Source organism: Muscardinus avellanarius (genome assembly GCF_963383645.1).
Source record: "Muscardinus avellanarius genome assembly, chromosome: 5".
Lineage (NCBI taxonomy): Eukaryota > Metazoa > Chordata > Mammalia > Rodentia > Gliridae > Muscardinus > Muscardinus avellanarius.
This window is the reverse complement of record NC_137790.1, coordinates 101895060-101906993: the sequence shown is the minus strand read 5'-3', so window position 1 is coordinate 101906993 and position 11934 is coordinate 101895060. Positions and strand designations below refer to the sequence as shown.

Here is an 11934-nt window from a genome sequence, read left to right as displayed (position 1 = left end):
TGGTCAATAGGATTTGATCTTATGAGTAGTGATGATTGAAGATGCTGCTTCGGTACATGTGAAATCAATGGGAGATACTTGCTGCATAAAGAACTTTCTGAGCTTTTCTCCAGAAGCTCCTCTTTGAGAAATTGGAGGCACATTCTACCATTATACTGTATCTCTCAAGTGGATATAAATATATTTTCCTCTCTACAACCAGACAGCTAGACAACTAATGTGGGATTATGGCACTGCCCAGATGCATGTGGCCAAAGTATGTTTGGAGAGCAGTGATGGCATGCTTGGTACACAGGGGACTGGGTGCCTCGTTGACTCTCTGTGTATTGGGTTGTTTGCTTCAGGCTGCTCATGTGGTCTCACAAAAATTGGATGATGTGGACCCTTTAGTAACCACCAACTTTGGCAAGATAAGAGGGATGAAGAAAGAACTCAACAATGAAATTTTGGGCCCTGTTATTCAGTTTCTTGGAGTTCCATATGCAGCCCCACCAACAGGAGATCATCGTTTTCAGCCTCCAGAACCACCATCTCCATGGACAGATATCAGGAATGCTACTCAGTTTGCTCCTGTGTGTCCTCAGAATATCATTGATGGCAGATTACCAGAAGTCATGCTTCCTGTGTGGTTTACTAATAACTTGGATGTGGTGTCATCGTATGTACAAGACCAGAGTGAAGACTGCCTATATTTAAACATATATGTTCCAACCGAGGATGGTGAGTTTATTGCAGGAAAACCAGGGAGATATACTTATTTCTTTATTATAAGTTCTAACAGTATTAATTCATGTATACTGATAGTATGCATGGCTTTCCCTGTTGGCATGTAGACATATTTTACATGCTTGCATGATGCTCTTTTGTTCATGTGTGTTAGTGTATCTGTTCTTATTTTCTTCTTGTGCCTATTCATTTTCTTTCCTCCACAGCACATGTATTTAGGTAGAAATGGGCTCCTAATTTCCATTTCTCAAATGACTTCTGAGAAGGTACATCAACATTGCCTCATTGCATGTGCAGGCTCAACAAATTGGGGACCTTTTGCACTCAATAAATGCAGGAGTGTATTAAGTTAGATAGTGGTGTTGCATGTTCCGGCGGTCTATGATGGAGCGCCATGTTATTTTCTAGTCTTTTATTCATTTTTCAGTCAAAAGAATATCCAAGGAATGTGCCAGGAAACCCGGCAAGAAAATATGTAGAAAAGGAGGTATGTATAAAAGTGAAAATTTTAAAAATGGGCTAAAGGCTTACAGAGGAAGAACAAGATACTCTCCTTAAGGAAGATCTGCTCATGTTGGAAAGCAAATGATTAGGTGATCTTTGGACTTTGATGAAATTCATCAAGAAATAGAAGGATGGTTAGAGAGAGTTATAGTTGAATGGATAATATTGGCAAAGCTCTCTGAGGTTTTCTCAGATGGTGCCTTGTGTTCTAGTGCTGGTAGCACTGACAAGAATTTAATCTCTGCTCTGACTTAAATCTCTGTTTACAAAAACGTTACTTAGGGTAATATGTTGCCTGCAAGGAACCTAAGTAATACTAGCTACCAGCGATCAGTTTTGATGTCTGAACTCTCCTCAAATTGATCATTTCAATCATAGAAAACTATTTGTTTATTATTAGCTCCTTCTGAACACTATGAATCACTCGTCATAAGGGTAAACTCATCATAACATTTGAGCAATTGCCATTTTTAAGTAATGATATTTTTGCAAGAGCCTTTTCATTTTCAGAAAGAGAATGAGATTTTTAGATTTTATGCTAAATATTTACAGTCTTAAAATTACTTTAACGTTTTTATATTTATGTGAAACAATTTAAAACTTAGGAAGAAACATGATTCAGAGGCTACAATTAAATCAACCTTCCAATCATCTTTTAGCAAGACTGAGCAAGTGTTTACACTGACAGCTGCAAACTTGCATCCAAATGTAGTTTGTCCACACTTCGTTTTTATGTGATATTCAGAAAATCACTCATAGGAGAGTAAGATATTCTGTGGACCGAAATCATCTAAGTATCACTCTGACCTCATTCATAACTCTGTAGAATTTCCAAACTTCATTCAGAAGTCACATTGATATTCTAGTGCTGCACATTCTTTTTCTTTCTATGCACAAATCTTCAGGCTGGACCAACTTAGATCTCATTACAGCATCCTTGTGGGGCAGAAAATTTCTAATCTGTTCTATTTTACTGGGATTCCATTATATGTAAGGCATTTCATATGACAAAATTCCAAAGGGTGGACAGAATATTTGCATCAAATTTGCATTTGTTTTGTTTTGTTCTTGCTCTTTGTAATATTGGCAGAATGGAATTTAACTTTTACTTTTTAATTGATGCTATAATTTGGGTAAAAAGCACAGTAAACTTAAGATGATAGATAAGGAAACACAAGGGGTTTCAAACAACTTTAAAAAAAATGTTTCTTATTTTTCCCCAAATGAGAATAGCTGCAGTAATTTACATGCCTTCAACCAATGTACAATACTGCAGAGGTTATTAATATGCAGCTTATCAACCATATGTAATTAGCTAAGTGACTTTCACTTCCTATTACAAAGATGTTGATTCACAAAGTCATAAATAAAGATGCTATTAAAAATGCAGAATAGAGCATAATACATAAAAATACATATGATCAAGAAAATAATAAGGCACGAAGGTAAGACGGTGGCTTAGAAAATGACCTTTCTTTTCATACAACTGAAGAAAAAAAAGGACTGATCAGATATTCATTTTTCAGTGTTCTTTGGATTATCGGTCCCATTTGCTTTCAAAAAGAGTTGTCAAAGAGGTGTGGAGGCAGTACTGTTTACCTAGGCAAACTGTGAACTAATTTGTAATTGGACTGGGGACAACATCTGTGGATATTCACTTGAGTATGTGGTTTATAGTAGAAAACTATTGTGTTTTTATACTTTATTTATTTATTTATTTATTTATTTATTTATTTATTTGGTGGTACTGGGGTTCCTGGAAACCCTTCTACCTCTGGGCTACACTCCAAGACCAATTTTTTAATATATATTTTTATTTGGAAACAGGGTCTCCTAAGCCAGCAAGGCTGTCTACCTGCGCGATCCTCCTCTCTGCTTCCCAAGCGCAGGGATTACAAGCGTGCTCCACCACGCTCAGCTTTATACATTATTAATTAAGCATTTTTTTGTGTGTGGTGCTGGAGATTGAACCCAGGAGTATACTACCTCCAAGCTACACCTCCAGCCCTATATTTTATTCTTTACTTTGAAACAGGGTCTCACTTAGTTAAGGAGGGCCTCACTAATAGCTAAGAATGGCCATGAACCTCTGATTCTCCTGCCTCAAGCTACCAAGTACTGCAATTACAAGCGTGCGCCACTGCGCCCAGCTGAATTAAGAATTTTAAAAAGTATGTTACTTGGGCTGGGTGTAGTGGTGCATGCTTGTAATCCCAGCATTTGTGAGGCTGAGACAGGAAGATCACTGTTCGAGGAAAAACCTCAACTACATAATGAGGCCTTTTGGAATGCACTGAGACCCTGTTTCAAAATAAAGAATAAAAAGTAGGGCTGAGGGTGTAGCTCAGTGTTGGAATGTCCCTGGGATCCATTCCCAGTACTGTAAAAGAATGTATATTACGTGGGAATTTAATATATCCTAAATTCTGAATCATAATTAAATGTAATTTTTAAATATGAATAGTATTTTAAATGAACAAAAACTACAATTTAGAGCTTGGATTTTTAGTAGAGTAGTGGAAATTTATTTTCCCCAAGTCTTTCATTTTTAGGCTTCTTTATCATGAAGGTCTGTTTTATATACATGCTAATATATACTATAATATGTGGACTATTAATTTCTCAGTAGAATTCCAAAGGTTTATAAGTGGTAGTTCAGGAATTTTGAGAAGATTTGTGGTTTTTTCCCCCCAGATGCTAATATAATTCTGGCTTGTTGATATTCACCTTTCTTTTTTAAGTGCATGCAATCATTCACAGAGGCAGCTGGACCCTTCTTCCTGTGCCCAGCACATTGCAGTCTGCACACTGTACTCACTCAGAACCACTTCCTAATTTCAAAGCCAGGTAGTATTCAAGGGAGTCAGTAATGAATAACAAAGGCAAGGAGTCCTCTTCTCATGAAACTTATATAAAGTCCAAAGCACAATGCATTTTCTGCATTTTGTCTACTCAAAAGGAAGAAATGGTCTCCTTCCAAGAGATGCCAAGTTATAATTTTTAGGTATAGCTTTTATAATATTTTCCTCTGCATTCTTAAAACAACACATTTTTATCAGTATGCTGCCTCTCATTTTAAAACAAGTCTCAGTTGCATGTTTTAATCTACCTTTTTATATTTCCCATGAAAATTTTAGCCATATGTTAATTACTAAAGATATTTCTTAAGGGTTTTATCCTTGCAAATTTGAAAAAAAGAATGAATGCTTAAAATGAGATGACTAGCTTCACTTGGACAAACAGGCAGAAACATTCTAGAAACTAGAATTTGGATATGGAGGATATTTGCTTTTTATATATTAAGTCATTTGCAGAATTTGCCCATTTAAACATCATAACAATTTAATGAGAAAAGTATGTTATTCTAAGTTTTACTCTTCTCTTTTGCTACTGGGGATTGAACCCAGGGGAATTCTTCCCTCAAACTACACCCCCGGTTCAATTTTTTATTCTTCATTTTTGAAAAAGGTTCTCACTAAGTTGTGGAGGGCCTCACTAAGTAGCTGAGGCTGGCCATAAACCTGGATCCTCCTGTCTCAGCCTCCCAAGTACTGGGATTATGCACCACCATGCCCAGGTCTGCCTGCCTTTCTTTCTTTCTTTTCTTTCTTTCCTTTCTTTCTTTGCAGTCCTGGGGATAGAACCCAGGGGCTTTCTACCTCTAGGCTATACTCCCAGATCTATTTTAAATTTTTTGTTGTTGTTTGGAAACAGGGTCTCACTAAGTTGCTCATAGCCTCACTCAACAGCTGAGGCTGGCTATTATATTTTGTTATATATTTAATTATTTATTTTGTTATATCAGTTGACAATATTTTAGACAGATTGAGAGATCACGTTAATTAAATTGACTCAATCCAGTGTTAGTGATTAATTTCCAAAAGCAAACATGGTACCTATTTTCGTGAATACTCCCAAAGTATGTAAGAAAATACATATTTTCTTACTGTAAGAATAAGATACTCCCCTACCCAACACACACACACACACACACACACACACACACACACACACACACACACACACATACTCCTGGCTGCTATCAAGAAGTAGCTTAAGGAAAAACTTCACTTGCCTACATTTCTCTCTTTTTTGTTTAGGTTGCTCTATTGTGAGGGTTGCTAGTGAACGGCAAAGTGGCCAAATTTTAGGCAGTAAACATGAGAAAGAGTAAAAAGAGACTCAGAGAATCCACAGAGAAATCAATTGGTTCCTGGATTTTCCAGAATTGGGCAGCCTTGTATTCTCCAGAATTTTGACTATTATTTGCATAGCTCATCTGAGAGAAATACAGAATCCATTTTCATGTTTGTAGTTGTAAGACTCTCATTCACTTTTTCATTTCCTCCAATTTTTACTGTGCAGAAAATTAGACTTTCTGGTACAATTCCTGATCTTCAGAAGTATTTTACATGCTCTGCTTTACTTGAGATGATATAGAATTCATTCAAGAACATTTTTCACAAATTTAGGATTATCTGTTGTTTGTTCAACATAGGGACTGACTTTTTCCTAGTTAAATATGTATCACAATGACACCTATCACTGATGTCGTTGGTGGTGGCTTGGAAGTAAGAAAAATGCAGAGACCAACTATGCAAATGGACGTTTATGGGATGGCATTGTTCTTGCACAGTGCAATGGGTCTAAGAGAGAATGGGAGAAGATTTGGATCCCAAGCATAAATAATTATTTTTAATGAATATTGTTCTAAAAGGAGGAACAGGAAAAAAAGGAGGACTGAAGACAATAGCATGCTTTTGTTACTGCAGATAGAGGAGATAAATGACTATTTGTATAAAGAAAAGGAATAATTAGAGCACAGGAAAAATATAGTATAATTTCTGAATCAAAGTTCTTGTGTAGGTGAGAAAAAGGAAATTCAGTACAAAATTGGTAGTTTTGGATTAAAAGGTACATAGATATATGTAATTTAAATTAACATGTTGCTAGGCAGAGTACATGAGCACCAATGCATGGGTAGTGGGATTCCATTCTCCTCTGATCCTTCCTTCCTTCCTCTGGAAGTTCTGGTGGTTGGGTCTTCGTGTTCTATTTCTGAGATTTACCTGCAGCACTATTTTATTTTGAAACAAGATATCCTTAAGCTTATTCATACTGGTCTCAAACCCATAATTCTCCTGTCTCAGCCTTGAATGTACTGACATTAAGACAAATGCAATTGTGCTGGCTTGTTTCTACTTTAGTTGCTTGACAATATGAAGGGGAAAGGAGCTAGAATAAATGTTGGTGAGCTCTTTCTATATTCTAGATATTTGGCTACTAAATTAGTTAAGAATTTCACAACAATACTGTGAGATTCTTATCTTTACTTTTTAGATAAAGAAAAAAAGAACCAAAGAGGCGAAGTATCTTGCCTAGAGATTCATAATGTTTTGGTGGCCAACTAAGTGGTTCATTTGAAAGGACTACTTTACAATAAAAGAAATAAAAAAATAACAAAAAATAGGCTAAAAAATCCTGTTTAAGCTGGGCATGGTGCTGCACACTTGTAATCTTGGTGCATGGGAGGCTGAGATGGGAGGATCCGCGTTCTCAGCAGCCTCAGCGACTTAGTGAGGCCTTCTGCAACTTAGTGAGACCCTGTTTCCAAATAAAGAATAAAAAATCAGGCTTGAGGCGTGGATTGGAGATAGAATGCTCCTGGGTTCAGTCCCCAGCACCACACACAAACACACACACACACACACACACACACACACACACACACACACATCCTATTTGTTGGAATTGTAGATGAAATAGAAAATTAAATTAGTAGCCAACTTGTTAGGAGAAAAATCATACCATATGAAATAGTTGTAACATGGGGTTCAAAGACGAATGGAAAACCAAATCCAGCCATAGATTTGACTTTATATTTGAATTACTAGCTGTGGGCAAGTGTGGTTGAGTCTTTTGAAAGTAGAACAGCTTAAGTTGGACTCTGAAACAAAGTAGATGTAAAGGGTTGTAAAATTTTAAAAGAACAACATCAGTTGTTCCATTGTTTACTGACAGGCAGAAAGAATTCCTGAAGCAGATGATTAAAAGGCCATTGTAGGTGTCCAACTCAATTCTTCCAGACAATAAATACTTTTTTTCTTATAGAAATTAAAGCTGACGTTAAAAGGTTTAAGACTTATGCCACCAGCAATAAGAGTTATATTACAAAATAAATCCTTTATAGAAACTGCTATCCTTCCTCCTATCCTCTTTAACATTGTTCCCTTAAGCTCTGTTTTCACATTTTGGAGCACATTATGAGCTAAATAATTATGATACAGTTTTGCTTCAACTAACTTCCATGGTACTTAACTGTTGCAGATTTTATTAATAAGGTTTTGGCCTTAAGATTTCTCCTAAAAACATTTTACCCTCCGTGGTGATGTATAATAAAGTTTATGACCAACCTCAAAAATTGTAACATATAAATTTGTTAATAACAACTACATAAACTTATTATTTATTCTAGGTTTGATAATCTTAACTCTGGATTAGATGTGAAAGCATAATTTCCCAGAATCCTTTTTAATTAAATTTCTTTTTAGTTGGTACATTAAAACAAAAATGCAAATGGTGTAATGTGATGTTTTGATACATACATACATACATTATGATTTGTTTAAGGCAGGTCAAATATATGTGTCTCCTCAAATGTGGATCATTTCTTTATGATGAGAATATTCAGATTCCTTCCTTCTAGATGTTTTTATTTTTTTATTTTTATTTTTGTAGTATTATGGATTGAAACAAGGGTCATTCTATTTCTGAGCTTACCCCCCAATCTTTTCTTATTTTGAAACAGAGTCTTGCTATGAACCTGTGATCCTCCTGTTTTGGCCTCCCAACTACTGGCATTAGAAGTCTGCACAACTACACTCAGCTTCTTCTAGCTTTTTGAAGTATACAGTTCATAATTATTATCTATAGTTACCACTTACTTTTTGCAATAATAGCACTCTAGAACTTCTTGCCCCTGTTGACTTAATACCCATCTATTGATCTTTCCCTCTAGCTACCTGCTCTTTACTCTTCTCGCTCCTAGTAACCACCATTCTACTCTCAACTGCTTAGAGATCAACTTTTCTGGATTTCCCGTTGGAGTTAGATCATGTGCTGGCCTTACCTTCCTATGTAAGCTGATGGGCTGCTTATGTAACACTTCCTGTATGAGTTGCCTGAAGCTTCTATAACAAACTATGTGGCTTAAAACAACAGAGACCTATTGCCTCCCAGCTCTGAGGTTGAAATGTTGAAACCAAGGAGTCAGCAGGTTAGGTTCCTTCTGGAGGCTTTGGCGGAGCATCTCCTAGCCTCTTCTGCCTCTGGTGCTCACCGGCAGTCCTTGTTTTCTGTCACTTATAGTTAACTCTCTCCAGTCTCTGCCTCTGTTGCCACATGGCTTTTTTCTCTGTGTGTCTCCCTGAGTCTTTGGGTCTTCACAAGGTCTTCTTATAATAATGCCAGTCACTAGATTAGGGACCAGCCTAATTCAGTATGACTTTATATTATTCAAATTTGCAAATCCTTTGTATCAGTTTGTCACCATATTGATTTGCTGGGTTGCTATCAAAGTCCCATAACCGCATGGCTTTTTCCATCTCACAGTTTTGGAAGTTACAAGTCTAAGATCAGAGTGTCAGCAGAGCTGTTACCTTCTGATGACAGTGGATAAAATTTGTCCTAGGTCTCTGACCTTGATGTGTGGATGGCTATATTCTTCCTGTGTCTCTTCTCACAGGATCCTCCCTGTATGCATGTCTGTATTCATATTACCTCACTCCCTTCCCTTTTAAAAAAAATAAGGATAGGCTGGGCGTGGTGGCGCACGCTTGTAATCCCCACGCTTGGGAGGCGGAGACAGGAGGATCGCACTGGTTCAGAGCCAGCCAAGCTGGCTTAAGAGACCCTGTTTCCAAATAAAAAGTTAAAAAATAGGTCTGGGAGTGTAGCCCATGGGAGTGTATCCCAGAGGTAGAAGGGCTTCCAGGAACCCCAGTACCACCCCCCCCAAAAAAAAAATAAAAAATAAATAAATAAAAAATAAGGATAGAAGTTATATTGGATTAGAATATAATTTAATGACCTCATCTTGATGAATTAGTCTGTAATAACTCTATTTCCAAATAAAGTAACATTCTAAGATATCTGGTTTAGGACTTTTAACATATAAATTTAGGGATGACACAACTCTATCTTTAACAGTCATATATTTTGAGTTCTCAATAGACTTCAATTCTTGATGGACACAAAGGATGCTGCCATTTTTTACAAACTATCACCTCATAAGGATCTCAAAATTGTGCTACCGTTACACTTATTTTATAGGTTAAAAATTTGTTGCTTATTTGGATTAAATAACTTGTTTGAGGCCACATGGCTACCATTTAGGAGTCCTAAAGCTTCCATCCGAATCAAAACTCAAGTCCCATGTGATGCCTGCCTTCACCATAGTGCACGCTCTGGCAGAAGTGGTTGTGCTGTACTCTCCTGACAAGCTTCCTTAATTTGTTTTTAAGTATTTTTTTCATCAGTATAAGATTAGTCCAATGTGCTTTTCAATACCTGTGTTTGACTCTGTATAGACAAAATTATTCACAATTTTTAATATTTCATGAATTTTAAATGATTTATCTAGATGGTTTCTTACATACAAAAGTGGTTTAGTTAAAATTAAGATCATATCAGTGTAAAACTAGTAGCATTAGTTTTCCATTCTGATTTATTAGTCACAATTAGTTAATTGGACAAAGTTCTTTTTAAAAACTTTTAAATTTAGAACCCCCTCTTTGTTTACTATACTCCTATTCATCTGGTATCTAAGTAATGATAGCATTAGCAAAATTTACTTATGAACAATAATTTTCATTAAAGAATATGATATGTTGCAAAGATCAGATTTAAATGAGAACAAAAAGAAATCTTAATAGAAGGATCTGGGGTTACTGTAAAGATAATTATAAAATTCATAATTATAAACCTGATTAATCAACAGGATTGATAATTGTCTACTCCCCACTTCAGGACTGAAAGAACAAGTCTTTGGTCTTCTCTTTGCTTTGAGGTAAAGCTCTCCTTAGTAGTTAAACTAGTAAGGAAATGACATAGTACCTCTGGTTTTAAAAGGGTGCTGCAAACACCCTTCCCTTTCTTCTTTGTCTTCCCTTTCTCTCACAAGACTTCCCCCAAACCTTTGGGGCTCTTATTTTAGAATCTTATTCCCCAGTTGCTTCAAGTGGGAAGTCAAAGGCGGAGGCACCAGGGCAGATGTTAACACGCTGCCAGGTAGCAGGAGAGCTGTTCCCAGGAAAGAAAGGGGAGCCCTGGGGAAAATCAGCAAGAGCCTATTTATGCTTCCTGATGTGATCCTAGGCCTCCAGGAGCAGACAGGTCCCTGAGAGAATCTCTGGAAGAGCAGTGCCTCTGGCAGGCTCCAGTCTCCTCCCCTGATAAGTCACCACTTGCCTCAGCTCACCATTTTTCCTGACCATGGACATGGCAGGCCTCAGTTTGTAGCTCTAAATTTTCATCAGATGGAATTGATATGTTACTTTGACACAATAATTTACAAGCCAGGCAAATACTGAGATTTCTGAACTGGTCTCAGGTAGGCAGTCAGGTAGCTACCAATGTCCCTCTTTACCTGCCCTATTCTTCCACCTGGGCTCCAACACGCCCAGTTCCATAGGACACTTCCAAGCTGTGTCCCACCCCTACAGAGATGGAGCTTCCACCTATAATAGGAAGACTTCTTTCTTCTTCTCTCCCCCTTTTTTTAAATCTCATTTTTTTAATTTTTATGTGGATCATATTGAAAATGGCATACATTCAGACTGTGCTTGGTGCCCTCTCCTCCCCCTGTTTCCCCTTCTCCCTCCCAACAGTGAGTGTCCAGGTTAACCATTCATATTTTTACACACATTTTACACATATTCGGATGTAGCTCCTCCATTAATCAGTCTCAGCCTTCTTCATTCCCCCCTCCTTGTTTTTGAAAGGTGGGAAAAGGAGATCCTATGGGGGAGGGGAGAGACTGTTTAGGGAATTAACTTTGTTTTCATGAAAATGAAAATATTTATAAATTTGGATTCTGAGGAATCCCAATTCATTTTTTTTCTATACGGATTTTTTTCCTCCTCTCTCTCTTTTATGAGGACCTTTGGCAACCTGTGCATTTCAACAAACGACATTCTGAGAGGGGAACAGGAAGGCTGGGGTTTCTGACTGCCAGGTGGAAAGGCTTTTCTTTATCCATATTCTCCATTTTGTTATCAATGTTGCTTTGCTCTGCTCCTGTCCTGAGAGCACTGCCTTAGCTTTCTTAGCCTCGCTCTGCCTCCCTCTTTCTTTCAGCCAGAGCTTCCTATCTCCTACTGCCTGCCTGCTCTGCACTGCTAGAGGCTCCACTGGGCGGCCATGATCTTTGTCCTTAGGGGGCGTAATGACCTTCTGCCAGAAACAAGTGTTTCATTTTCACTGAAGTCCATGTCAGTATTAACAAGTAGAGTTAAGCTTGGTATGTGTTTGGATCTCAAGACCAAATGAGGAAATAACTGCTTCTGTGAAGGAAAAAAAAAAAAAAAAAACTGATGCCAATGCTGATAGTTGGCACTGTGCTCTGTATACTACAACTTTTAATTAAATCTTTAAATGTGTATGGATCACAAATTATGAAACACATCGGAATGAAACAAATCAGGC

At 37.3% G+C, this 11934-nt stretch overlaps 1 protein-coding gene and 1 pseudogene across 5 annotated transcripts in view; both read left to right on the top strand.

Moving 5' to 3' along the window:
• Positions 1-227: 227 nt before the first annotated feature.
• Positions 228-11934, top strand: part of NLGN1 (neuroligin 1) — a gene marked incomplete at both ends in the record, with an annotated part of 775643 nt that continues 763936 nt past the window's right edge. For 3 of the 4 annotated variants that reach the window (XM_080695863.1, XM_080695862.1, XM_080695860.1), the window contains one exon: positions 228-720. In XM_080695863.1, coding sequence (XP_080551989.1) covers positions 228-720 — 493 coding nt within the window. Of the gene's footprint in view, positions 721-1153; positions 1214-11934 lie in introns of all 4 variants that reach the window. The other variant, XM_080695861.1, reaches the window with a different exon arrangement.
• The window catches only part of LOC308263128 (oxysterol-binding protein-related protein 9-like), an 81933-nt pseudogene continuing 81648 nt past the window's right edge, over positions 11650-11934 (top strand). The window contains exon 1 of the transcript in view: positions 11650-11749. The product of the transcript in view is annotated as an oxysterol-binding protein-related protein 9-like (transcript). The remainder of the gene's footprint in view (positions 11750-11934) is intronic.